This window comes from Punica granatum, chromosome 2 (genome assembly GCF_007655135.1).
Source record: "Punica granatum isolate Tunisia-2019 chromosome 2, ASM765513v2, whole genome shotgun sequence".
Classification (NCBI taxonomy): domain Eukaryota; kingdom Viridiplantae; phylum Streptophyta; class Magnoliopsida; order Myrtales; family Lythraceae; genus Punica; species Punica granatum.
Genome location: NC_045128.1, coordinates 42,968,246 through 42,993,224, shown reverse-complemented (window position 1 = coordinate 42,993,224; position 24,979 = coordinate 42,968,246). Strand labels below are relative to the sequence as shown.

The window sequence follows — 24,979 nt, the reverse complement described above, 5'->3', positions numbered from 1 at the left end:
AATAAAACGAAACATTTTCAAGATTGAGAACTATGTAACTGATTTCAACTGTTGACTATAATTAGAAGAGAGTATGAAAATTTCTCGGGATCCACATTCTCAACAAATAGATCTGTATTATTGAATTGTGTGATGGTTAATATCTCGTTTGATTTTAAGATTTGATTTTAAGATTTTAAACGCAATTGATTTTAAAAACTGAAAATTGAGTGAAATTATAATTAAACACGGTTGGGGATGATAACCTCGTGCATTATGTGGTTTGTGGGGGGCAAAATTATCCAAAGATCCGGCCGACAGCGAACTTTTAAAATATCAGATCAGATCAGATCAGATTTGGGGAGGTTCTAATTTTGGTCATGATTGATTAGTCACGCCAGGTATGTTGCTCGTGATCCAGGGGCATCTCCGTAATAAATCCGAAGTCTGAGGGCACTTTCATGGCGGCGGCTGTAGGTGTTCCCATTCCGATCATCTTGCTTTCTGTTCGCCCATCGGATCATCCAGCTCTCTACCTGTCTCTCTCTTCCTCTATCCCCTGAAAACGATAAACAGATTCAGAGATAGAGAGAGAGACGCACGCGCACAGGCAGGACGGAGGTGAAGGTTTTAGTTTTAGTCGTAGGGATAGACCCATAAATGGTTTTAGAGAGAGAAATCCATTGATTCTTCCTCCTCCCTTATCATCAAATTGAATCCGTCCACCGCAAATCTTCCGTTTTTTTTTCTTCTTTCGTTGGGACTAAAGGAAAACCCATGATCCTGATTCGCCGACGGTTCTTGATTCCCGATCAGAACAATGGCGCGGATATCTAACCCTGACCTTGTCTTTTACGCCTGCATTGCCAGGGGAGCCACCATACTCGCCGAATACAATCGGGACCAGCCCGATCTCCCGCAGTTGGCCCTAAAATGCATCCAGCTCACCCCGCGGCACCACTCCATGTTCTCCCAGACCTGTCGCCGGAGAAGCTACACCTTCCTTATCGACGACCCTCTCGTCTACTTCGGCATATTCGACGACGCCCTGAGCAAGTCAGAGCGCCTCCACCTCTTGTCCGAGTTGAAGGGCGGGTTTCTCGAGCTCATCAAGAACGGTTCGGTCAAGAGTTCCAGTAATCTGAGCCCGGGCCCCAGCTTGCAAGCCAAGTTCGATGCGGTCCTTCGCGAGCTGATACCATCGGGCTCGGATTTGGAGTCGGTGAGCTCGCCGAGGAGCGATGGGAAGAAACCTCCTGGGTTGGAACCACCCAAAGGGGGTAGGAACTTCACGGCTCAAGTGATGGGGAGCCCCGGGAAAAGGCTTAAGAAGAAGAAGAGGTTCAATGGGGAGGCCATTAACGGAGGTGGTAGCGACGGGATCATCGGTAAAGAAATTAACTTGGAGAACAAGGTCGATGTCTGCGATGAGATGAATGGTTTGGTACCAAAGAACAATTCCTATTCGGTCAGCGATCGGCAGAAGGCGAAGCAAGTCTGGAAGAAGCAAGTCTGGGTGGTTTTGTTGCTTGACTTGTTCGTATGCGCCATCCTGTTTGGCGTTTGGTTGTGGGTTTGCAGGGGATTTCGATGCATCGATGGTTGAAGAAGCAAATTATCCAAATCCAGGATCTTGATGCTGATGGTACCTTATATTTCCAGATATCTCGTCGATGATTTCAAGGTGAAGATTAAAACGGGGAAATGGCATCGGTAAATATCGAGTGTGCGCAGATGTTGATGATGGCGTTCGTGTTCAGGTTTCTGCTCTTAACAGCGACTATCTTGCTGTACAGATCGGTCCCGGGGCGAACTTGTATTATAACTTTTGGTATAGAGTTCTTCACAGCCATGTTTAGTGTGAGGTGTTGAACATTTGTACAACCTTTAATATGAATCTTGCAGTCAATTCAATGCTCTCTGATTCTCTCTGTCCGTTCAATCTTATCTTTTGATCGAAATGTTTTGCCGGTGGATCAGTTGCGCTTGCATAATAATCTGTTAATTATGTTACTTGCTGAACTCATGCCTGCCAGATTCTTGGTTCTATTTCCATATGTAGCTTCTGATGAATGTTTTCATTTGGCACTTTCTGCTGTTATGGGAAGCTTTTGATGATGTCATCTGGTCTGGTGTTGTGGTACGAACGATAACTGAGGCAAGCAAAGCCCTCCACCTTGAACTCTTGTCTACAGATCATGTTTGTTCTTCTTCTTTTTTTTCAGCGTGGATTAGCAAGTTCCCCCGTTTAGAGAGACCATTTTATGTTTCTTCGCGGCTTTAAGAGTCGGCATCTCTAATTCTCGATAGAGTAATTTGATTCTCCGATTATTGACTTCAGTGGTAGCTACCAGACGAAGCCATTTGTTGAGGGCACCTAGTTTTTGACAGAACTTTCTGAATCTCATGCATACCGAAGATCACGGAATAAACAAATCCAACCCCTCGGCGAGAATTTTTGCATCTTCTTGTTGTTGCTAGAACCACGAGGTTGCCTGGCCGACGCACATGAGCCTGTGGTGGGCTCTTGAATTCTTCCGTCTCGAAGTCTTGGTTATGCTGCAATTCTTCTTTTTTAATCCGACTGTTTTGGAACTTGAGTCGAGTCCACCAAACCCGCCATTCAACAGAAGCTCCGGGAAGCAGGCAAGTGGAAAAGTACCCAGAAAAGAAAAACAAAGAAGGATGGGGTGGGGGCCCGCTTAGCCAAAATATGGGCAACTGAAACCTGTCTGTCCACTCTAAATAACACAGTCCAAACAAAGAAGGGACCATTCAGGAGTGATTGCTTGGAAAGAGATGTATATGTTTGTGGTGAGATCGAGCAAACTTTCGCTCGACGTAAATAGGTCGCCCGATACCAAGAATATGGAAAATCCGGCTGTAGAAGTATCGGCTTTGAGATCAAAATTAAACCCTGTGAAAGTAACGGTAATGGAACCAGAGCCTACCTCGTCTTGGTATGGATTCAGATCTGACCCACTGAGACATATCCTGCCTTAACTCTGTAACCTTGCGCCTTGGGCGGGCCGGCCAGTTAAAAGGGGGTTTTATATGTTATATTGGGGTCGGTTGCAAGTAAACAGATTGGGCTTTACAAATTTGACGGGCTGCTCTTTCCAGCCTTTGAAGGATCTGCTCATCTCATGGAGGCCCCCCCCCCCCCCCCCCCCCCAACACATCCATATTATTCAGGAATGACGAGGACATAAGCTTGGAGTCAGAGCAGAACCTACGCATATTATGCAGTAAATCAGAGTGGAACTTGATCCATCCTCAATTATTGGTGGATACGCGAGCATGATAGCTTATATGATGCTCTATGTCTCCATGAATCTAGGAACTTTTGCTTGCATTGTATTATTTGGTCTACATACAGGAACTGATAACATTCGAGATTATGCAAGATTATACACGAAAGATCATTTTTTGGCTCTCTCTTTAGCTCTAATCACCACTGCTGGGTTCGTTGGAGTCAAGCTCTGATCGAACACGGTGCGCTATAATCTCTTAACAAATTCAGCTTGGCAAAGACGAAATATATATACTTTCTTTTTTTCTTGACAGGAACCGAAACTTACATACTACTTCTGCTTAATTGTCTGTATCTGTTTATTTATTTATGATTAACTCTGTTGCTTCATCGGTGCTTTCTTTTGGAGTAAGAGTAGAACCTACGCATATTATGCAGTACGTGAATCATAATGGAACTTACTCCATCCTCAATTATCGATCGATCGCCACTGCTGGATTCGTTGGAGAGTCGAGTTCAGCCGATTGAACACGGGGCACGATAATCTCTTATCAAATTTAGCCTGGCAAAGACAAAAAAAATATGTGTACTTTTTTTTTCCTTGATATATACTACTGCTTAATTGTCTGTATCTATTTATTTATGATTAACACTGTTGTTTAAAATATGTATACTTTTATTTTCCTTGATATATACTACTGCTTAATTGTCTGTATCTATTTATTTATGATTAACACTGTTGTTCCTTTCATGCTTAATTTCTCCTTTTCTTTTCATTTTTTTTGGTTTTGTCTTGTTTTGTCGACAGCATGCAGTTGTAGTCAGTAGAATTGGTTTGGTTGGATGTCAATTTCTTGTGCTGTGTACCACTCCTCGAAGAGAGCTCTCGAATCAGTCGTACGATCCCCCTGGTAGGTTATTAATATTGATAAACTTGCATGCACCACTTCCTGTAGGTCACGTACATATGATGAGTCTATATATATATATATATATATATATATATATGCATGGTTTCTCTTCTCATTTTCCAAGTGGAAATTATCGTGATAAACACAGAGGGTGTTCGATGGGATGGCTTCTGGATCGGTTAGGACCATGGCCATGCATGAAAGAGTTTTGTGCTCCTGCTTATCAAGACAGCGACATCATTCGAATATGTTCTCTTTAAGGGCTTGAGTTGATCTATATATGCAGTCTTTTGAGTCCGATCACGATAGCATTTCGAGCAACATGTTATCGGCGTAGCAATGAGAACTAAAAAAGACGAGGCATGTCGGGATAGGGGCATCCTCAGCTCTCGTTTGGTTAAAGAAATTTAACGCAATTGAAGTGAAAAACATGGGAGAAGTAATATAGAGCGCGTGCCATATAAATATAAATATATATATATGTACACCATTTTCAGTGTCTCTATAAGTACTTATTATTAGAGACCAGAAAATTGGCCCGACCCATCCAGCTCGACTTACCATCACGGGCCAATCTTGATACACCGAACCGATAACAATATATTGTGAATATATCTATTCCATAATTATCTCTCATATATCTCCCAATATCTTTGATATTGTCTCTTGAATATTCTACTAGTGTATATATCTTATCTCCTATCTTTAATGTTATATATGGTAAATACATCTACTTGTTATTTGTTATCAAATATACTAAACAGATTACGATATCCCAATACAGATATATCGATACTTCTATAAATACGGATCAGGTACCCCTAAATCCTATGTTTCGTTCTCTCTGTTTTCCTGTACATTCTCTCGTTTAAGCATCGGAGAGGGAAATTGAAATTTCCTCCCATTCTTTCCCTTGTTGCAGGTCACTCGAGCCTCGTGGAGGTCTGAAAACCGAGATCCCAGAACTTCTGTATCATTTTCAGTGGCTAATAAGTACCTGCTGTTCATGTTGTAACATTATTTCTGCTGATTCGCGCGTATATTTCTAAGGATGCAGATAGTTGCAACTGGGTCTCGTACCAGGAATAGGGGTTCTCTAGTTGCCTTTCAATCAATTGACTTTTCTTTTACCGATCAATCATAGCTTCGATGTGTTACTGCCCGCTAATTTGAATGAATCTTTTTTCCTTCTTCTGGGACGCGGAAACTTAAGCCGAAATCTCACCTAAGATAAGAATATTGCAGAATTAATACTCTTCCTGGAATTGCTGCTCAATTTAACAAAGCTAAAAGATATGTCATTTCTCTATTCTTCTTTCCCAAACCGTACTGAGATAGAATACCAATTACATCTTAATATTTAGGAGAAGAAGGGTAAAGAAAAAAAGATGATAATATATTTTTTTTTTCCTTCTTTTCCCCTAATCATATGATATACCTGAATTTTCACGTTTTTAGTTTGAAATTGTAATCGGATCAATGAAAGATACAAAAGAAAAAAAGGGAAAAAAAGAAATGAAGGGAAAGAGAAGGGAAAGGAACTAAGGAAGAGACATCCTATATGTCGATTTCTGTATTTTCCTTTTTGGCCTTCGTTGCCCACCATAGCAAAAAGCATAAGGCACTGAAGGAAGCCGTGGCCTTTCCTTCTTTTTCAACATTGAAATTTCAAATTAAACCGACGAAATTTTTTTTTTTAAAGTTCACACTAAATTAAGTGTGAAATTATATATATATTGGTAGATAAAATATCATTAACTCTGAGCTTAATTATGCATGTAACTCGAGGATATATAATTGTTGTGCTTTCTCAACGCCGAAATGAGAGTTCGTGAAACGTCGTCTCTAGCTGCTAACGTTATATATTGGGAATCACCCACTCTTCCCAATAGTGTCGAGCCCAATGGCACTTGTACTAAACAATCATGCACCTGGCCCAGTTCCTCAATCATGAAAGAGTCAATATTGATTTATACAAAATGAAATGCTTAAGGAGAATCATTATTTGTCCGCTTCAGCATAAGTTGAGCTGTGAATCGATTAAGCATTATTTTGTTAATTGTCGACAACACTTTTTCTATTGCTATCCTTTTTAGATTAATCTTTCCCATATAATAATTAGCACAAGACATAGGTTTTGCGATTGCTTTATCAAAGGCTATATTAGTGAGGGATCAGGTTTGACCAACACAACAAGCACACAGAGGAATCTTCTTTCTTCTTTTTTGTGAAATCCATGGTTGGAGTTTTTGTCACATACGATATCCGCCACTAAAGGCAAACAATATTGTTCCATAAAAAGTAGTTTTCCTCTTCCACATTGAGATGGATATCAAGAAATTAGAAGGAATTAAAGAAGGGGGCATGCAATGCGATGGAATCGATGGATTCTTTATTTGAACAAAAGTTCCCTCCATAATTCATCCACAAAAAGCCATATGCACAATTGCTTTCTCTTCATCATCTATCTTCTTTACAGCTCTCTTGGGAAATTGAATTCGATGTATACCGTTCCTTTAAATCAAAGAGAAGAAATTTTTTATCATTTATATACATATACCTATATATATATATATGAACATGCCTCGATCTTTTCTATTCTCCTTTTGTTTGAAATAATATATCAAACAATATGCATTTGTTATGGACGTTCTTTCAGGCAATAGATCATCAGACAAATTAACTATCAAATAGTAAGCTCGTAACTTGCATAAAGCTTAAGCTCCATCACATTTCTCTCGCGAATATAAAAGATCTGTGTGCTTTCGGAATATGTATAATAGATAAATATATATATATAAGAATTATAAATTTATAGTGAAAAAATGAAAAGTGCATGATGAACCCCAAAAATGTCCATACAATTGGCATGAAAGAGTTAAACATGAACACCAAGTCATCCACTGAAGTCTGTCAACCATCCACCAACATGGAATGGGTCATTCTGCCTTTGGTAGACATTATTAATTAATCTTTCTGATCTGACTTTTCAACAGCTACGTACTGTACATCCCTACATATGTAGTTATTTACTACATGACCGTTAATGGGCGGTACATCTCTATATCAACCGATTGGGTATAAATTAAAGCCATAGATATTTTCCTTCTGGTGGCCCCTCTTTTGTAATAAATAAATTGTTGTATGAAATGAAATGAACCACGTCCTGCAGGCGACTCTTCTCTTGCATCGACACCATAGAATATAAGACAGATTCCATTTCCTTTCGGTTTCCGCAAATCGATCGCAAGAGTTAATTGCAGTAAGTCTTACGTTAATTATTATATGTATGGTAGGACGTCCTATGTTTCGTATTTTTATGATGGATTCGGTGTGGAAATGTTTAGCATCTGAGACGGGGCAAGAATCTCCGGGATGGAGACACAGGCGGGACCCGCGACAAGGGACTCGGCCGGTTGAGAAAAGGGGGAGGAGAGAGAGCTCACATTTATAAGTCATCACACCAAGGCAAGTAAAGTATGGGAAGCCCCCCTGCATTTCCTTGTGAATCTGAAGCGCCCTGGAGCGTTAAGAACTCCGCCCCCCTCCTCACACACCTCTCGATCTCTTCCTGTATAATATTAAATATATAGTCTTCATCGATTTCTTCTCCAATATATATATACTGTACACAAGGGAGCTATCCTTATCAAATCATCATGAAGCTAGACTCCCACATCAGCATTGTGCTGGAAGCAGATGAGGGAAAGCGGAAGGAGATGGGGCCGTTGTCGGATGATCATCTTCAGCAAGATCAGGCCGGGAAAGAAGATGCCACTACTCCGAAGCTTTCCCTGTTCTCACTCCCCAGGAAGCCCCCTGAGCCGCCGGGGATGGTGACGCCCCCGCTCAACACGACGGTCTCCGTCCCCTTCCAGTGGGAGGAGGCTCCTGGGAGGCCCCGCCCCTCCTGCACCAGAGACTCCAAGCCCACTAGCGCCAGGTACTAGATAGACATATACATGCTAATGACCCTTGCCATGAGCGTCAGTTCAACCTATTGTCTTATAGCCAATTTGGATTGCGGTATCTCAAATCTCTACTATTTTCACCTTCGATAAAACCCAAAAGTCCTCTAGGTTTCACACTTCGAAAATCAAATAATTTGATCACTCTCATATTAAATGCATCAAATAAGTTATTAATTGCTCATATTATTTTTGATATTGAGTGCAAATGAGATTATAAATAGCTCGGTATATGAATATAAATTATAAAGAAAGTCAATATAAAAGTTTCAAAAAGTACTAAAATAATAGAGGTGAATATTGATTGTGCATTAAAATTTTCATAGATAAAATAATAAATAAATTACATACAAAAGATTAATAGTATTAGGAATAAATGTACAAACTACAATAAGAGTATAGGTATTTAACAAATAAGTAATAGAAAAGTAAGTATTAGTTTTAAAATGAAAATTTGTAAATATATAATAATAAATATAATGAAATATTAAAAGGTAACAATAAATGAGAGTAGCCTATGTGGTAATACGCATGCGCACCAATGTGAAAAACTTAATTTGAGTTTCCGCGAGTGCAAAACTCACACAATTAAATAGACGGAGGTGCATTGCACCATTTGTATAGGTGGTGGAGTTTTTGAGACGGATTCGTTGAGATGGACTCTATAGATAGAGTTTTCCGTCTTAATTGCTGTCCTTATAAGGCTGAATTCCAGTAGTGTGAATAGTCATGGATCTATATTATGTAGAGAGGATGTTTTCTGTCTCAATTATTGTCCATATAAGGCTGAATTCCTCTAATGTGAATAGTCATGGAGGGGCTCCATAACCATTCATAACCCGCAATCTAGACAAACAATTAGGGTGTGTCATGAGTTACATGAATGTCTTTTTGGTTCTGCCAAAAGTGTTCCGAGTTTCATGGCTACTTGCATTCATGACAAGTCTTAGCTATCATTGCTCTGGTTTTTTATGCTTTCAAATAAATTAACAGCATTTTCCAAAATACTATTACCCTTTTTATTTTGGAACCGTCTCTGTTTATAATAATATCATGATCTGCAACACATGACATAAGCAGGTGCTTGGAGCTGCCTCCGAGGCTGCTGAATGAGGCGAAAGTCACGAACATGCCTTCCCCGACGACTGTCCTTGACGGACCCTACGTGGGCCGCTCGCTGTCCAACACATGGTCGTTCCGGATTGGAGGGTCGTTCAGGAGCCCCGACGGGGTTAGCAAGAAATCATCTGAAGTCAAGGACAAGGTCTTGCTCTTCAGTTCCACCCGGTGGGCCCCTCTCATCAAGGAAAAGAGTGGAGCTGGTGGTGCCGAAGAAGCAAACGATGATCCATTCTCCATTCTCGAAGAAGCCAGTGACGGCTTCTTCGGTGGCACTGCCGGCGCCGAGCCGAAGGCGAAAATAACAAGGGTGAAGAGGAGAGGCAGTTTGTTGAGCCTCTCACATGGCAAGTCACACTTGTGGGTGAGTACAACCTATCGTGAACACACGATCATCGTATCTGTTACATACGTGATTCACATGAACGTCGAAACTGATGACGGACTCTTATTGCGTGACAGTTAATTAGCTGAGTCTTTAGTTTTCTCCAGCTTAATCGTATAGTTTATTGACTAATCAATCCCATCGATGAAATGGATGGCAACTGCAGGCAAGCATTTATGAGAGCATTAAGCAGGTGGTCCCATGGAGACGGAGGCAGAGGAAGAGTACTGTTGGTGATGTTCATGATCATGATCAGGAGAGGCCAGGTTAAGTACATATAGCCTTCCCCGGCCTGGCCCTGCTTGATGTATCATCAAATCACATCACATCATCATCATCTCTAATTTCAAATACTAAAGAGAAGGGGCAAATCCAACCGTTGGATCTGCTGACTTCTATATGTCTGCAGTCAACACCAGTACTCGTTTACTTGGTCAACCTGTTCCCTTGTACATACAGCTCAAGGGGGAAGGGTTAGTGTTAAAACTGTTTAATTAATTACTTATCCTCCACAGTGTCCTATGTCGGCTCAAGCGGATTGGTTTTGACTTTTCCTCACCAATTATATGAGGTAGCTACCAAATAATTGGGAGTTAATTAGTCAAAAGTTCCGCGTGCATTTGAGGAAATTTGTTTGCAGATGTGACTGACCTTGGTGGAAAATTTAGAGCCACAACTAAAGTAGTCTTTGTTTTAAATGATTCGGTATTTATTCTCCTTAAATAATATTTAAAATTTCAGGTTCAAATTTTTGCGAACGGCAAAAATCAACTATGGAAAGACTTTTTCCCTTAATGAGTCAATTTGACTCGAATTAAATTAGTCGAGACCGTTTGAATTTTCGAATATTAGAATGCACACCGAAAAAAGAAGAAAAAAAAAAAGTTCAGGGGCACAATTTCCAATTCAAGTTATTCATTTTATAAGAAAATGGGGAAAAAAAAAAAGAAAGCGACCGCAATTCGAATCATGTCCACACAATTTAATATCGGATCAGTTCCGGTCAATCTAATAGTCTTCGGGCTTTCATTCAATTAGTCTACCCGACTGTTCCATCCAAAAGTCTTATGGTCAGAAAACTGAGATCGGTTCTCCGATCCATCTAATAATAATAACTCGTATGTCATTCTACCGCATCGTATGGGCATATAAAGCTCGGGGTCTTGGGCCAATCATATGTGTAGGCTTTTAGGTCACGTGGCCTTATTGAGATTGAATTTGACAGAACCAGGCCCAGGCCCAGGCCCATGACCAGGCCCGCTTTCTTCGGCGAGCCAGTGGGAAAGGAAAGGAAAGGAAAAGACTGCATTATTGCAGTCTCTCTTCTACCTAAAGTGCCGATGGACTCTGCTTTACGAGGGACAAAATTGTCGGCATAAATCACGAAAAGAAGTGAAATGTGGGGAATGAACAATCATTCCGGTCCACCCTTTTGTCGTGGGGCCCGCCACGTAGCCACCAATCACGGCACTGATATTCATTCATCACAAAATCAATCAAATTTAATCGGATAAATTAATTACAAGATATATTATCTGATTCAATCACGCCTTCCGTAAAGTGAACAAAGGTTATGAATGACAATTAAAATTTAAAAAAAAAAAAAAAAGAAGGAAAGGAAATTCAATGCCACAGTCCTGACCTCAAATGGCATGATATGTAGTACGCATATCCTGTACGAATTGGACAAAAAAAAAAAGATCAGGAAGTTAATAACTTGGTATATCTCGTCATTATGATTCGCATTGAATTAAATATTATTGCGGGAACATTCTTTGAATATCATTGGAGGAATGCAATTCTAAAATAAATGTTTCTATTTTCATGATTATCCGCCCATTAATACGTAATGAAAGTTTTCATTCGAAACTAAGGTTGATGCATCCGACTCATATGCTACCTAGTCCGAATCTATACATGACCTTCTGTTGGAATAAAAACGATGCGATAAGGTCATACTCAATGATACGGTGGGATGGAAAGAGGATGGAATGGAATAGCCTACAAAGTATTGCTTTGGCTGTATTGGTATTTCATTCATTTCTAGTTCCGTCTTTTCATTCACAAGTGTCTCAATTTAAAAGTACTATGGTCTAATTTTGAGGAGATTATTATTATTGGTAGACGAGTAATACTGAACCAAACCCGACAGACCCGTACAGGCCCATCGAGCCCCTTGCGATCCAATAGACGTCGGTAGTCTCCAAGTAGACCCATGAAGTATCACTAATATCCCCCGATTCAAGATTCTTGCCATGGTCATTGAGGCCCCCGTCCATGAGAGTCTCGCCAAGCACTGCCAACCCCTACCCCCCTCTCCCCCCCCCCCCCCCCCCCCCCCCCCCCCCCCCCCCCCAAGGCACGAGAAGGCTCGCCCAGCCACCCCCAAGCACGGGAGGCTTGCCAACTTTGAACGATAAACTCCCTCACCCTTCTACGAGCGAGACTTGACGGTCGCAGACGAATGGACTTGACCCAATTTAATGGGTCCAAGCCCAAATAACGATCGAATAGGCCTAGAATAGCTCGGGTATAATCTCCAACATCTCTCTATAAATACCGAACCTATACTCGAGTGCAAGTAAAGTTAACTGTTCATTTATTGTGATTAAGAAAATCTCTCTTGAATACTCTTCAAAATGCACCTCTAACTTGAGCGTCAAAGAGGGCCAGCCGAGAGCCCTTCTTCTTGCAGGTCACAGGCGGTGATCGGAATGGAAGGAGGACCCGAATATCCTTCGGGATGGGGAGATGATTCCGACTCGAACTTTTTTTTTTTTTTTTCGCATCAATTATTATTATTAATATTAACTTGGGGAAACCAGGGGGAGTGGGAGCCGACGAAACCGAAGCAATCAATAATCCTCATCAATGATCGAAACAGTGTGAGATGGAGAGCCAAACAGTGGAGGCCGCCGGGGCTTCCAATCCACTGTCTGGTTCTTTCTTTGCTTCCGAAAAAGAGTCGACTTTTCCTCCCTTTTCCCCTTCTCCAACAAACAATTTCCTTTATTTACTTTTTTAACATCTTTATATATATATATATATATATATATATGTATGATTATTATTTATTTTCCTTAAAAATCGGAAATTTCCTTCCCCAATACCGGCCGACGTGCTCCCCTCCACTGATTTCATTCTTCTTCTTCCTCTTCTTTTTCTTGCTCTCTTTCCCCTTCTTTGACCTCTCCTCGCTCTCTGCTCACCCACCATTGGCCCTCTACTCTTATAGTCCATAAGATACCCGCCAAGCCGTCGTGTTCTTGAGGCTTATAATATCCCACTCTCAAGAAGCTCCGTTTGCTTCATCTTCGGCCCACTTCTCACTCGCCTGAGCTCTTCCGGTTCCAGTGGCGAGTAGTGGAGCGAATTTCAGCAGTAACAGCAACAGGTTAGTGTCTCCCCCAAGTGGGTTATAGTTTAGTCGGCGATTTGTATCGAATGGTGAATTTTGCCCTCCAATTTGCGTTCACTTTCTTCTCCCCTCTTGGATTGCTGCCCGGTTCGGGGCGGTATATTGGAAATTCCGAGCCCTTTTTATGCTTCCGAGGCTCTGCGTTCAGTTACTTTACGTTAGATATCGAGCTCGAGCTGAGAAGAGTAATGGCGAAGCTTTCATTCAGACAGGATGGGGCTTTTGTCTTATTTTTATGTCAGTCTCTGTCCCTCTCTTTCTTTCTTTCTTTCTTTCTTTCTTTCTTTATTTATTTATTTATTTATTTATTATATTTGCTTTGCACTTCACTTATCTTTTGCTTTCTGGTGGTTGCGCTCCTCCTAATAGAACTCTGGCAACTGCAAAGTCATGTCTGCCTCTTGACCATTTTCCTCCTTTTTCTTTCCTCTGCTGATGGCTTCCTTTAGTGTGCCCCTGCCTAAATATGATGGAAGAACATGTAAACTCAGACACCCTTTCAGTCTTTCTATGTCTGCACACTAATCTCTGACTGCTTTTGTTTATGTCACTTGGGGTTAACACTGTTATAGTATTGATCCAAGGTCTGTCCTGTGGAAGTCATTTTTCATGTTGAATTGCTAGGCCAGGTTTTAAGCGGGCGCTATGTGTTAACTCATTGCAGCTTGAAGAATTAGGAGGGCAATTTGTGCCCTTATGGGTACGATGACTGCATCTTCGTTTCCGATCTCTCGTGAAGCATCAAACTATGACGAGGTCTCTATGCAGCAGAGTTTGATGTTCTCTGATAGCCTCAAGGTAGTCTTGCTTTCATTTCAACGTTAGAAGTTCTTTCCTCTGACTTGTATTAAATCAATAGAGGATCTCCAGTCATCGAGGGAATCTTGAATGTAATCTATTGAGTTATACTCTAGCCTTAATTTCAGGATTTGAAGAACCTGCGGGCCCAGTTATACTCGGCAGCTGAATATTTCGAATTATCATTTACTAATGACGACCAGAAACAGATGTGAGTCTGAGACTTTGAGTTTTCCAGCTGCGTGGTTCTTGCTATTTCTTGCTGTCTCTAATAATCTAGGTTGTTTGCAGAGTGGTCGAAACATTAAAAGATTATGCGGTGAAAGCTCTTGTGAATACTGTGGATCATTTGGGATCTGTGACTTACAAAGTCAATGATCTCCTTGATGAAAAGGTTGATGAAGTTTCTGGGACAGAGCTTCGTGTATCTTGCATTGAGCAGGTACAATTAGCAAAAAGTATTCTCCTCATAATGTGTTGTTAATTTTGTGCTACAGAAGAGAGTTCAAAGCTGATTATCTCGTAGCAGTTCATATATTGTAGATTCCTTCCATCAAATCTTAGGAGCAGCCTAGTCAAATCATTTGTAACTTCATGATAACCAGCAGTAGTTTAATTTAAAATCCTTTTGTCCCTTGGCATACTAAATAGGTAAGAGATTTGGAAAGTTCCAAAGTGATTTGATTTGATTTTGTCCCCTAGCATACAAACTAGATGGAGATTAGCGAAGTGTGAAAGTGAGTCCACTTCAGTGAATAGATCAACAACCTTATATTTTCCAACTTGTGGGAGGAATATTTGTAATTCAGGCTATGCCTTTTGCATCTGGATCCTAACATTATTACCTTAATATGGGCTTGCTCTGTAGAGACTTCGTACGTGCCTGCAGTATATAGATCATGAGGGTCGTTCCCAACAGTCACTTGTTATCAACACCCCCAAGTTCCACAAGCGTTACATTTTGCCAGGCAAATACACACTCGCAATGTTCTTAATTCTTCTAACAAACAGTTACTGTTTCTCAGTATTTTCCAGCCTTCTAATTCCTATTACCTACATATGTTCAGTTGGAGAGACAATGCGTGGTTCGGATGGCACTAAGTTGAAGTACCAAGGTAGTTTCCTGGATGACGGGGATGACTGGCATCAATTTAGAAATGGTAATTTTTTTTTCATAAAAAAAAATGTATTGTTTGTGGTTTGTTCTTATGTTTCATAAGTTGGTGAAATTTTGTTAATGTATGTGAACTATATTTGTTTTTGGTTGTCTTTTGTAAAGCCGTAAGAGCTACGATTAAGGAAACTCCACCCCCTGTGAGGTGAATATCAGTTTTTTTTAATCTGTCATTGACTTGTTAAGCCTGCTATGATAATCCAAACCATGATTATTCATGTGATACTCTTTCTATGCAGTAAAGGGCGTTCACCTGCACCTTCTGTTCGGCCCCAGAAATCTGCAACCTTTTCGTTCACTTCCACCATGCCTAAGAAAGAATTAGGTCAGTCCAAAAGTTCAATTTATGCCCCTTAGATAAGTTCTGTTTCACGCTTACAAGCTTTATTTCACGCACTTTTTCCTTTGGAGGATGGATATTTAGTATATTCTTCTTCTGTTTCTAATATTCATTGTCAAGATTCAGATAAAAGAACAGCTTCGCCTCATCGATTCCCTCTCTTGCGTTCTGGGTCTGTTACAAATAGATCAGTGACTCCCAATTCAAGTCGGCCCACTACACCAAACACGAGTAGGCCAACCACTCCGAATCTCTCTCTGGCTGGACGACGTGTAAGTTCCGAGAACTTCCTCTCATGCATTCTGTTAGAATTGAGTTTTTTTGGTCAAGCAGCATGTCATCTGACCTTTTGCTGAAATTTTAGAACCCTGGTTGATATTAAAGAGGTTTCTCTGTGTCTCTTTTCTTTTCTTACACCTTGATTTATGCATAATTGTTTTGCTTGTATTGTAACAGTACCCATCAGAGCCCAGAAAATCTGCTTCAATGCGATTGCCTGCTGAAAGGGATAATGGGAAAGATGTCGAGCAGTACCCGAGCAAAAGTAAACGTCTCCTCAAGGCATTACTTAGCCGTCGCAAGTCGAAGAAGGATGAAACGCTATACACGTACTTGGATGAATACTGAGGAAACACGAAAAAATAAAATGAAGAGGAAAAAGCGGCAGAACAGCTTAGGGATGAGCAAATACTACATCAAGTTAGTGTTTTTTTTTTTTCCCCCTTTTCCACTCGAGTCTCTTATACGTGTAAGCGGTTTGTAGGTCATGCAATATATTTCTTCCATGTTCTTTCGAGCGTCTCTTATACGTGTAAGCCGTTATGTCGGCTAAATCTCTCTGTATCGTCTCCGATCAGTACATTTGATTATATTCAATCTGATGAAAGTATATCTAGCCATTTGATGCATATAATGGTAAGTGTAGCATGAGATATAATACATGCATACCAAGGTGTCAAGAAGAGCTTATATGTCTTAGTTGATAACAGCATGACGCTGTCAGTCGGTCATTGAGAAGGAATTACGTAGAGATAAGGTAACTCTTCGACTTGTTTGTCAAAGTTGCCAATGTTATTATCATTATTTTTAGTATGTGTGTGTTTGTCTGTGCATGTAATGCTGAGGAACCGGGGGGGGGGGGGGTAGGAATATAATAAAAGTATATTCCATTGGAGGGGTTCAGTTGAGTTGGAGCTCAAAGGAATGATGCCTCAAATGATCCTCTTTTCCCTCCAAAGATTCCTTCTTTATATTCCCCCTCCCCTCTTTCCACCTCTGCCATTTTCAAGTCTTCCCCCCCTTCTCTCTCTTTCTCTCTAACTTAGCCTGCAACTGCAGGAGCTCTTCACATCCTCTAATTCTCTCCTGATCCTGATCCCAGCCCAGGCAAGTCTCTCTCTCTCTCTCTTTCTCAGTTGCAAGTTGTTAAGAGGGCATATGTTGCATAGTGAGAATCTGATAATTAGGATTGCTAGTTGATTTTGTGGACCTAAAAGTTGCTCTTTGATCAGGTGATGGTTTTATATTTAGAGAACTTTTCCTCGTAAGCTGAAATTCTGCTCATATACTTCTCTTTGTTAACCGGACAAAGCTCGCATTCTTGTTGAGACGAGATAAAGAAAAAGACTAGACATACAAGGTTGGTTTAACGGTCGACGCTCTGTACAAAACTTAGGTTCCATCACTGGAGGATGGGACCTCCATTATTTAGCAGGGCCAGGCCCCTCGATCCAGCGACGAGGGTGGCCTGAGGCACTAACCTCACAAAGATGGTCTGGTAAAATCTTTTCTTGTGAGATACAAAAGTATCATTCCTTCGCGTTCGTTCATTGTTCTGTTAGCTTATTATGTATACGAGCTGTTGGTCTCAAAGTTCCGCCCTGGGAGAAAATTGTTAAACCTACAACACGTGAAACTTCTTTAGACTTCAAGCTGGCCTTGACAAAGGCCTAAAATATGTCTTCAGTTCTGGCCATACCATAATTCTTTGAGCCATAGGTATATACATACACGAAAAAAAATTATATGAATTTCTCTTTGTTTTATTCAGCTGAAAGTTCTCCATTTATCTGAACTGAAGACCACATAGGAAGAACGTATCCGATCAGTACAATTTGACAGTATAATATAAACTTATTTATATCTTGATTCTCCACGTTATGAGTGCTTCTTAGTAGATGAGTCTCGACTTTTAGCCAAATACCAGTCGCCTCAGTCCCGTGAAGTTGTCCGTACATTTACAGGGTATGTACTTTTTTTTTACCAGAATCAGGAAGCCCTGCAGAGTTTAATGACATGTTGCTAAGCCATGTGCTGGGATAAAGAAAGTACAAATTATATGAGAACCTTAGATCCAGGAACATCGGGTTTAACTGAGCACGAGGCTTACCGATAAAAAGAAGGGTTCACTAAGCCTTGGCTATGTTAGGCAAGACCCCACCTTTACTGGTTTTAGGCTCCTTATCCCCTTTCTTCCATACTCAAGCGCCAACAAGAATAAACCGAAAAGGTATAACATGAAAACACGTAACCTATCCGCTACCTCGTACAGAACTGAGACACTTCTTCCTCCCTCCGTCCTTGTTCTTCTTACTAACAATGCCGTGCTTATCCACCCTGAGAAAGTCCAAGAGGCCTCAGACATTAGATTAGTTGAGTTGTCTAAAAACATCAATCCAAAGAAATGTAGATCAATATAAAGGTGTCAATATTCATTCTCAATTAGCAGACACTTGCCTGAGCTCTTCTCGGGCAAATTAGTCCAATCCTGAGGACTGATCTTCATTTCCGAAGCTCTGATCAACTCAAGAAGAGCCTGATTGACCTGAAAGTATGTTCGATGAAACCAATGCACTCGACTTACTGCACACATGATTTTTTTTTCTTTTTTGGTGAATTAAGGGGGCCGTAGCCCAAACATGTGACTTTTCCTTCTTAACAACATCACTCAGTGACTAGAAAGAAAAGGTTACCTCTTCAGTTCTTTCGTGACTCACTAGATGCCCTCCGTGAAGGTCTACCATTCTTGCAGCAGGGTACAACTTCCTTGCCAGTCGTCTTGCATAATATATTTGAGCAATTATGTCATGCCTGTCAAACCAAAAATCAAATAAATTGGCAGAATTAAGTATATGTTCATATCTTGACCAGCTGTAACTAGAGAAGTTGAGCATTAAAAAACTATACAATCTTAAATCTTCGATGCCAAATTTCCACCTTCATAACCTCTGGAACTCACTAATAAGTGGCACCTCTCACACTTCAGGTTCACTCTCATTTTGCATGCAATTATTATTATTATTATTATTATTTTTCCATTCAAACAAAACTAATGATTACCACAAGATAAAACTTCACTCGTAGTCTTACAAGTACATAATTACTTGCAATGTTACATGTACATACTTCATTTTCTCAGAGGTTCTTTATTTATTTATTTTTATTTATTTATTTTATGTATGGTTATATACCTCCCGTGAATGACGGACACAAGAAACCCAGCGGATCGGATCACTTCTATCTCTGCTCGTGTCATTTTATGGGTCCAACAGGCATTGATTTGACCCTCGAAGCCGTGGTGTGACTGCATTCCTGTTGATGATATGGCTTTCACGTATTGCTGCAAAACAAAGCCATAATCTTTCGCTTATAACTGATGGTAACCTCAGGCTTTTGGTTCTTTTTATGTTGTAAACAGGCTCTTGAAAATTTCTATATGTTGGTTTTGCCCAGAATGGACATGAAATAGACACACTTATCCAAAAAAAATAGAAAGGGGTTAATTCTGACATTACTCAGTCTCCCACAAAGAGTCGGAGCTGCCTACTGTGCATGATTGATTATATGAAGGTGACAGGGACTGTGTGAATTACTTCATTTTGGAGTTTCGTATACAAGTACTGTGTTTAGTCGTGTTCGGTGTTCCTTACTTGGTACAAGATTGCCCTCCTGGTGTCAGTTCCTAGATATTCATCCAAATATTCCTGCAGAAGCAAACAATAAGAAGATTAATGAAAACATATTGTGCAGTGACCCTATCTGCTCGCACTCATGAAGCAGCCAATACAATTCATAAAGCATAACAACATTTAAAGTGTTACAGATTCGCTATTCAATGACTAATGCAATTGGAAGGCTCCAAATGATCAAAGGTAAGGGCATGAACCATTTCCTTTGAGTTGGTCGGTCGTGAATCAAAGATTTGTGTGATTTGAGAGGGACAGGGAGAGAGACCTCCGAGTAATGGGTGTCCAAGTCGACAGCTGCCCTCTGTTCAGGAGTTTTAGCTCTCAAGAAGCGAACTGCAACGGATATGGTTTTCTTGTCAAGCTACAAGAGTGGAATGCATTTTATCAGCTTCACATATATATAAGCAACTGCAACACGAGGAAGAGATTTCCTATCTGTCTCAAGTGACACATGATAGATAAACTGATCATTCTCATTGGGAAATAAAGGTTGCTGATGAAAGCTAGATTTTATGTGAAAGAAAATTCTATAACATATATTAGCTCCACAAGATCCATTCAAGTTCAGAAGACGCGTGATAGATAAACTGATCATTCTCATTGGGAAATGAAGGTTGCTGATGATTTTATAACATATATTAGCTCCACAAGATCCATTCAAGCTCAAAATACCCAGTCACTAGAGAAAAATTGTGACTAGCATCGACCTCAAAGTCCAGCCAATGTCTCCCCTTGACAAGAAAATTCCCTCATTTCAATTGACCAGCAAATAGAGAAAAGCAGACCCTTCTGTCAGTAAACATGAACCGCAGGGGTGTATATACTGGATAATTGATAACAAAGAAGGTCAATCGCTCGAACAGTAGTACCACATGACGGTTGGTCATTCCAGTGCATATATACACTAAACGAAGTACTGTATAGAAGAGCAAAGAGTACAATACCTTGGGAAAACACTCAAAACCTCCACCAGTCACATTAAGCAAAGCCAATGATAAAACTCTCTGGGGCACCATTGCTGCCAATTTACAAGCAATCATAGCTCCTGTTTCACAGGCAACAAGTCCAATACATTAGAATGGCAGCGAAAAGAGTCCTAAATGCACAGTATCTGTGGGTAATAACTGGGTTCCCGATGGTGAAATCCAGGATGTCTACATGAAGCCAGTGATGGAGACTCACCCATAGAATGACCAAAGACATGGGCTGCTTTCCATCCCAAGTGATCGATTAAAGCAATGGCGTCTTTTGCCATGATTCTTGTCCTGTATCACACCACCCATAATTCTCAGGGTCAAGGGTTGAATAATTCACTAAGGATTCAATGCAAAAGTACAACAAAACCATGTACTCCAACAAATTATGCTAGCGATAACAGACAAGCTAGCACCGACTCTGCTCAAATGAACACCTTTGCTTTCTCTTTTCATGTCCCAGAATCCGATTAATCTCCGAATGACGAACGGCTCGTTATATTCACAGCTAAACAAGCTTATTATGAAAAAAAAAAATGACCAAATGAAGGGAAGGAATTAAAAGGGTGTTCTTCTTCAATTATTACCAAACAATTCACTGTTGCTTTTAATTATTTCTTCGACAGAATAAACATTGATTAGATAAACTTGAGCGATAGAAACTAAAGTTACAATCTTTTGACGATTCAACCGGGAACTCACGTATAGGAGGATTTTTTGGCGGGTACGGAGCTCTGGCCCATTCCCCGGTTGTCGAACGCGCAGACCTCGATTCCACCGCAAGCTCCCTCACTCTCGGCGACCCCACCGGAGCTCGGACCAGCTGCGCTGAACTCGTCGTCGTTGGGGGTTTCCGTGCCCGTCAGCCCCCTGATCTGAGGGCCCCATGAATCGTGGGTCCCAGCTAATCCGATGATGAGGAGGACCTTGACGGGGCCGCCGCCGTATGTCCGGTAGAAGAGCTTGACGCCACCATTGTCGCTCGCCTCGCAGAACGGCATCGCCGTAAGCCAATTGCAGATGACTCCTCGTGTAACTTGATTTGTTCTTCTCAGATTCGAGAATGAGAGAGAGAGAGAGAGCAGACAGACAGGGGAAGGACGCGTCCTGTGTGTTGGAAAATCAGGAGAGAGACGAAGGGGACGGACAGATGAAGGCCAAGAAGGTGAAGCCGCGGTAGAGAATTATCGGTTGGTGACAAAAGGCTGGCTGTGATATTTCCGTATGCACCCGGAGCACGTGTGCTTCATAGAAGGAGTCGAAGCAAAGCCCACATTACAGCCATATGGGTGGTGCGCCGGGCGTATGTTAGTATCTCCCGCAGAGGCTGACGGAAGTGGAAAAGTCAAACCTTTCAATCTCCCGGGAAAGGAGGAGGAGGAAGAAACTCGAAACCGCGGGAAAATCCATTCCCGGGAATCACCTTCCCATTGAGACATTATTGGGAAATTTGATGTTTTGATTGAACTTTAGATGTATCCCGTCGTCGAGTTAGTCCGCTCGGAAACCATGTAATGTTCGCATCTATACTTTCAAGTCGAAGCAGGTTCAAATATCGTGTCGTGTTGACTTGACTCGATCTCCTATCGAATCCCAGCAGCTATAGCAGTCACCTGAACGGGGTCAAGGTCCCCCCCATTGGCTCCTCCCATCTTATAGCATCATCTACAGTTTCGAAAGTAATTTTTTTTTAAGGAAATTAATTAATTAACTGGGAGGCAACTGGGTTTGTCATGGACCAAACCAATTGTCAACAACAAAACCTGATTTTAATAATGACCGACCAATCCATACCATTGCTTTTGATCTGCCTTCTAGAAGATTGACCGCCAAAAGTACAACTCCTCTCGGCATTTTTTATTCAGAAAACCGAACATCATACATACATCAATTGTGAGATCTATCAGATGACTGGTACATATACAATATTCATATATACAGCAAATCATTATATATACGCTTCGAAGATCTTCTCCATCTGAAGTGACATCGAATTTAAGCACGTCAAGAGCCATGTGCAGAACTTCCACAACACAATGAATAAATGTACACCACTTACCTTGAACATATTTTCTCTTAAGATGTGATCATGTTCGCGGGACAGTCTTGGCTTGATCAGAGACTAAAATTGGGACCGGCATCCATCATTCACAAGTAGGGTTGATTCAGGGGGAAAATAAAAACCAACCCATAGTCCAACCGAGAAGGAAGCCTGCACCGGCGAGGCCTAAGCCCACTGCAAGACCAACAGCGGATCTGCCCTTCCCATGCCCTCTCTTCCCAGTTTTATGTGGCGCTTCCAGCACTCGTGTCTTCCCTTTTTGTGGAACCCAGGGTAGTATTCCCGGGGAAAGATCGGGTGCTGGGAGATTTCTGTTTTTCAGCTGGAGGTAGAAGCTCTCGAGCTGCAACAGCTGAATCCACTGTCTGTAAGCAAAGAGCTGGGATGCTTGCCGGAAGAAGAGAGTAACGATATGCTCTTTCTCAGTGTATGCTTGTTGGGCTGCTTCCTCAGCCTCCCTTGCACGTGTCTGAGAGTGGCACAGAGCTTCTAACAGCTGAGATGTGCTATAATTGTTCTCGGGTCCTTTCTGCGGATTCCTCTGATCCTCGGCGACAGTTTCACTGTGACTGCCACTGCAGTGGAAGATAAAAGTGTATATATCACCGCAGCTGAAGTTGAAACCAGCAAGTCAATACATCATCTACCAGCCACTCGCAACAGTTTTAAAATTGCTAAAACAGAGATCATGATTTTGACTACGAAGAAACTAAAAGTTTTGCATTCATAAAAAGAAAATTCTGGAAAAGGATATTGGTTTTCAACAAAATTAGGCACAAAAGATTTACCAGTATACATACATCATCATGGGAAGAGCACGAATATTATACCTGAAGGTTCCATCCAAGACATCACGAATCCAAGCACTATCACTAGCAATGGAGTCTATTTCATCCATACTCAGTGAATTGATGATTTCCTGTGTGCTCAGACCTTTCTCTGAGATCAACTCTACAGTTGAAGATATCGAACTTTTACGATCAACATTATGTACATAATTAGATGGCTGCTCCCTGAAATGTTTCTTCTGAGGTTGTGGAAGATCACAGTTCTCAATATGTTCGAGCGATTTCTGAGCAACCAAGGAAGCCAGCTCATCCTTACCCGCACTTCTCCACCATGGTCCAGCCTTCTTACCTCCCATCCACAGCAATTCCATCTCAGGGGAGTGCTTCTTGGCCTGGCCAGCAGCCAAACAGTTCAGACTATCGAATTCCAAATCCTGAGAGTGATGATCAGACGGAGGCGGTACTGAAGACTGAGTATCGTCCTTCATACAGGTAGGGGCAGAAAATTCTTCATGCAGTTGATGATCCTTGCTGTATTTGGCCGTTTCAGTCCCATATCGGCCACTAAGGGAAGAAAGTTCAGCCTCCAATGTATTTAGCTGCTGCCCTAAGTCGGGTCGCAAAAGCAGCCACCACTTCGCATCTTGCGGTAGGTGCGGGTTTGGCCCATCGGTGGTGGTGGACTTATCTTGAGGAGAACTGCAGTCGGATGCTGATGACGATGTTGGTGGCTTGAAAGATACATGGGGAAGATCATCTTGGATGGCCCGCAAACTGGGCCTACAGCGCCATGGATCTCCGGTATCTGCTGCCTCCATTACCTATTTTCACAAAATGGCATTCAGTAGGTTTCCTGAACGACACTATGCAAATGCTAAAATCTTAATCACGGAACTCTGCCGACATAATATATGATACTCTTGGGGCATTATTCACCCACCACAGGAGACAGAAGAGGACTACGAGCTAACTAGTCAGATCGTGGTTGAGGCTAACAGGCGAAGTACGAAGGATTGTCAACGAGCCACACCTATTCCCGCTTTCAATTTTAATTCATGAGGTAAAACACAAAAGATCTTCCGCCACAGTCTCAGTTTGAAGTGAAATGGGATCACGAACAATCAAGAAGAACAAGAGCACACGAAATTGACATACATAAAACAAGGTTCCATATTCATCACAGCTTATCAGCTGCCCCTTACAGGTAAAACACCATTCTCCCACCTGTTCGGTACGAAGTACTACTACTCGAAGAAAACATCCTTCCACGCGAAAACCTCAATTCAATTTCCAAAGAAGAAACGTTCAGAAGGATCAAAGTGTTTACAGAGCAGCCCAGTGGCGGCTCAGAAATGGACCCGAAACAAGCAAAGGAGATGAGATTCAGGAACTTCAATCGCTCTGAAGTTAAGAGCTTGCTGCAGTTCGTATGGGAAAGTGGAAGCTGAGAATGACGAGAGAGAGAGAGAGAGAGAACGCGGGATTTACACCTTGGATTCTCAAGAAATGCCACAAATGAAGCTGAGGATGGAGAGAGAGAGAGAGAGAGAGAGAGAGATTGCAGGCAGGGTTTCAGACAGCAGAGGAGGGGCGAGGGGGAGACATCATCGCAACCGAGCGGATTGAAATGAAGTCTTTGTCTTGTCCTTCGCTCTTCCTTGGCTTTTACATCATTCTCCGTCTCATTAAAATAAAAATAAATAAATAAATAAAACCAAATAAATACACAAATATCATCAGCATGTCGCGAGGGAGGCCGAAGCGGTGCAATGGGGCTTTAAAAATGGGCTGGGCTTCACCCCCTAAAAGCTCAGCCCATACTTGAATCCGATGTGGATGATG

General features: G+C 41.4%; 5 protein-coding genes and 1 long non-coding RNA gene across 13 annotated transcripts; 3 read left to right on the top strand and 3 right to left on the bottom strand.

The window, feature by feature from the left end:
* The first annotated feature begins 369 nt into the window (after window positions 1–369).
* Window positions 370–1,932, top strand: LOC116197453 (phytolongin Phyl2.2-like). The gene has a single exon (XM_031527605.1). It carries the CDS (start codon window positions 800–802, stop codon window positions 1,583–1,585), a length of 786 nt encoding a protein of 261 aa, XP_031383465.1. The 5' UTR covers window positions 370–799; the 3' UTR covers window positions 1,586–1,932.
* A 5,652-nt stretch (window positions 1,933–7,584) lies between these two features.
* LOC116194186 (uncharacterized protein At4g00950) lies at window positions 7,585–10,338 on the top strand. Its single transcript, XM_031522939.1, has 3 exons — window positions 7,585–8,086; window positions 9,192–9,594; window positions 9,782–10,338. The coding sequence occupies exons 1-3, from the start codon at window positions 7,803–7,805 to the stop codon at window positions 9,884–9,886; spliced, it is 792 nt and encodes a 263-aa protein (XP_031378799.1). The 5' UTR covers window positions 7,585–7,802; the 3' UTR covers window positions 9,887–10,338.
* Window positions 10,339–12,370: 2,032 nt separating this feature from the next.
* Window positions 12,371–12,943, bottom strand: LOC116196035. The gene is made up of 2 exons (XR_004154747.1): window positions 12,804–12,943; window positions 12,371–12,772 (listed from the first exon to the last, which is right to left on the bottom strand). It is a non-coding gene; the product is annotated as an uncharacterized LOC116196035 (long non-coding RNA).
* LOC116196034 (protein ABIL2-like) lies at window positions 12,740–16,253 on the top strand. 5 transcript variants are annotated; one of them, XM_031525546.1, is made up of 10 exons: window positions 12,740–13,009; window positions 13,663–13,831; window positions 13,960–14,042; window positions 14,123–14,273; window positions 14,700–14,799; window positions 14,899–14,991; window positions 15,111–15,150; window positions 15,245–15,330; window positions 15,466–15,617; window positions 15,802–16,253. In XM_031525546.1, the coding sequence occupies exons 2-10, from the start codon at window positions 13,730–13,732 to the stop codon at window positions 15,970–15,972; spliced, it is 978 nt and encodes a 325-aa protein (XP_031381406.1). In that variant the 5' UTR covers window positions 12,740–13,009; window positions 13,663–13,729; the 3' UTR covers window positions 15,973–16,253. The 5 variants fall into 5 exon arrangements, with proteins under 5 accessions (XP_031381406.1, XP_031381403.1, XP_031381408.1 ...); XM_031525543.1 differs by having other exon boundaries at window positions 12,742–13,009; window positions 13,698–13,831; XM_031525548.1 differs by having other exon boundaries at window positions 12,749–13,009; window positions 13,698–13,831; window positions 15,472–15,617.
* Window positions 16,254–17,348: 1,095 nt separating this feature from the next.
* Window positions 17,349–21,827, bottom strand: LOC116196033 (putative aminoacrylate hydrolase RutD). Of its 2 annotated transcripts, XM_031525541.1 has the most exons (10): window positions 20,990–21,825; window positions 20,496–20,578; window positions 20,258–20,358; window positions 19,579–19,674; window positions 19,275–19,328; window positions 18,816–18,964; window positions 18,318–18,435; window positions 18,082–18,169; window positions 17,735–17,961; window positions 17,349–17,623 (listed from the first exon to the last, which is right to left on the bottom strand). In XM_031525541.1, exons 1-9 carry the CDS (start codon window positions 21,286–21,288, stop codon window positions 17,765–17,767), a joined length of 1,185 nt encoding a protein of 394 aa, XP_031381401.1. In that variant the 5' UTR covers window positions 21,289–21,825; the 3' UTR covers window positions 17,349–17,623; window positions 17,735–17,764. The 2 variants fall into 2 exon arrangements, with proteins under 2 accessions (XP_031381401.1, XP_031381402.1); XM_031525542.1 differs by having other exon boundaries at window positions 17,367–17,961; window positions 20,990–21,827.
* Window positions 21,828–22,107: 280 nt separating this feature from the next.
* Window positions 22,108–24,809, bottom strand: LOC116196031. 3 transcript variants are annotated; one of them, XM_031525540.1, is made up of 3 exons: window positions 24,628–24,809; window positions 23,180–23,958; window positions 22,108–22,924 (listed from the first exon to the last, which is right to left on the bottom strand). In XM_031525540.1, the coding sequence occupies exons 2-3, from the start codon at window positions 23,953–23,955 to the stop codon at window positions 22,453–22,455; spliced, it is 1,248 nt and encodes a 415-aa protein (XP_031381400.1). In that variant the 5' UTR covers window positions 23,956–23,958; window positions 24,628–24,809; the 3' UTR covers window positions 22,108–22,452. The 3 variants fall into 3 exon arrangements, with proteins under 3 accessions (XP_031381400.1, XP_031381398.1, XP_031381399.1); XM_031525538.1 differs by having other exon boundaries at window positions 22,108–22,960; window positions 24,626–24,796; XM_031525539.1 differs by lacking the exon at window positions 24,628–24,809 and adding an exon at window positions 24,362–24,614 and having other exon boundaries at window positions 22,108–22,960.
* Between the last annotated feature and the right edge of the window lie 170 nt (window positions 24,810–24,979).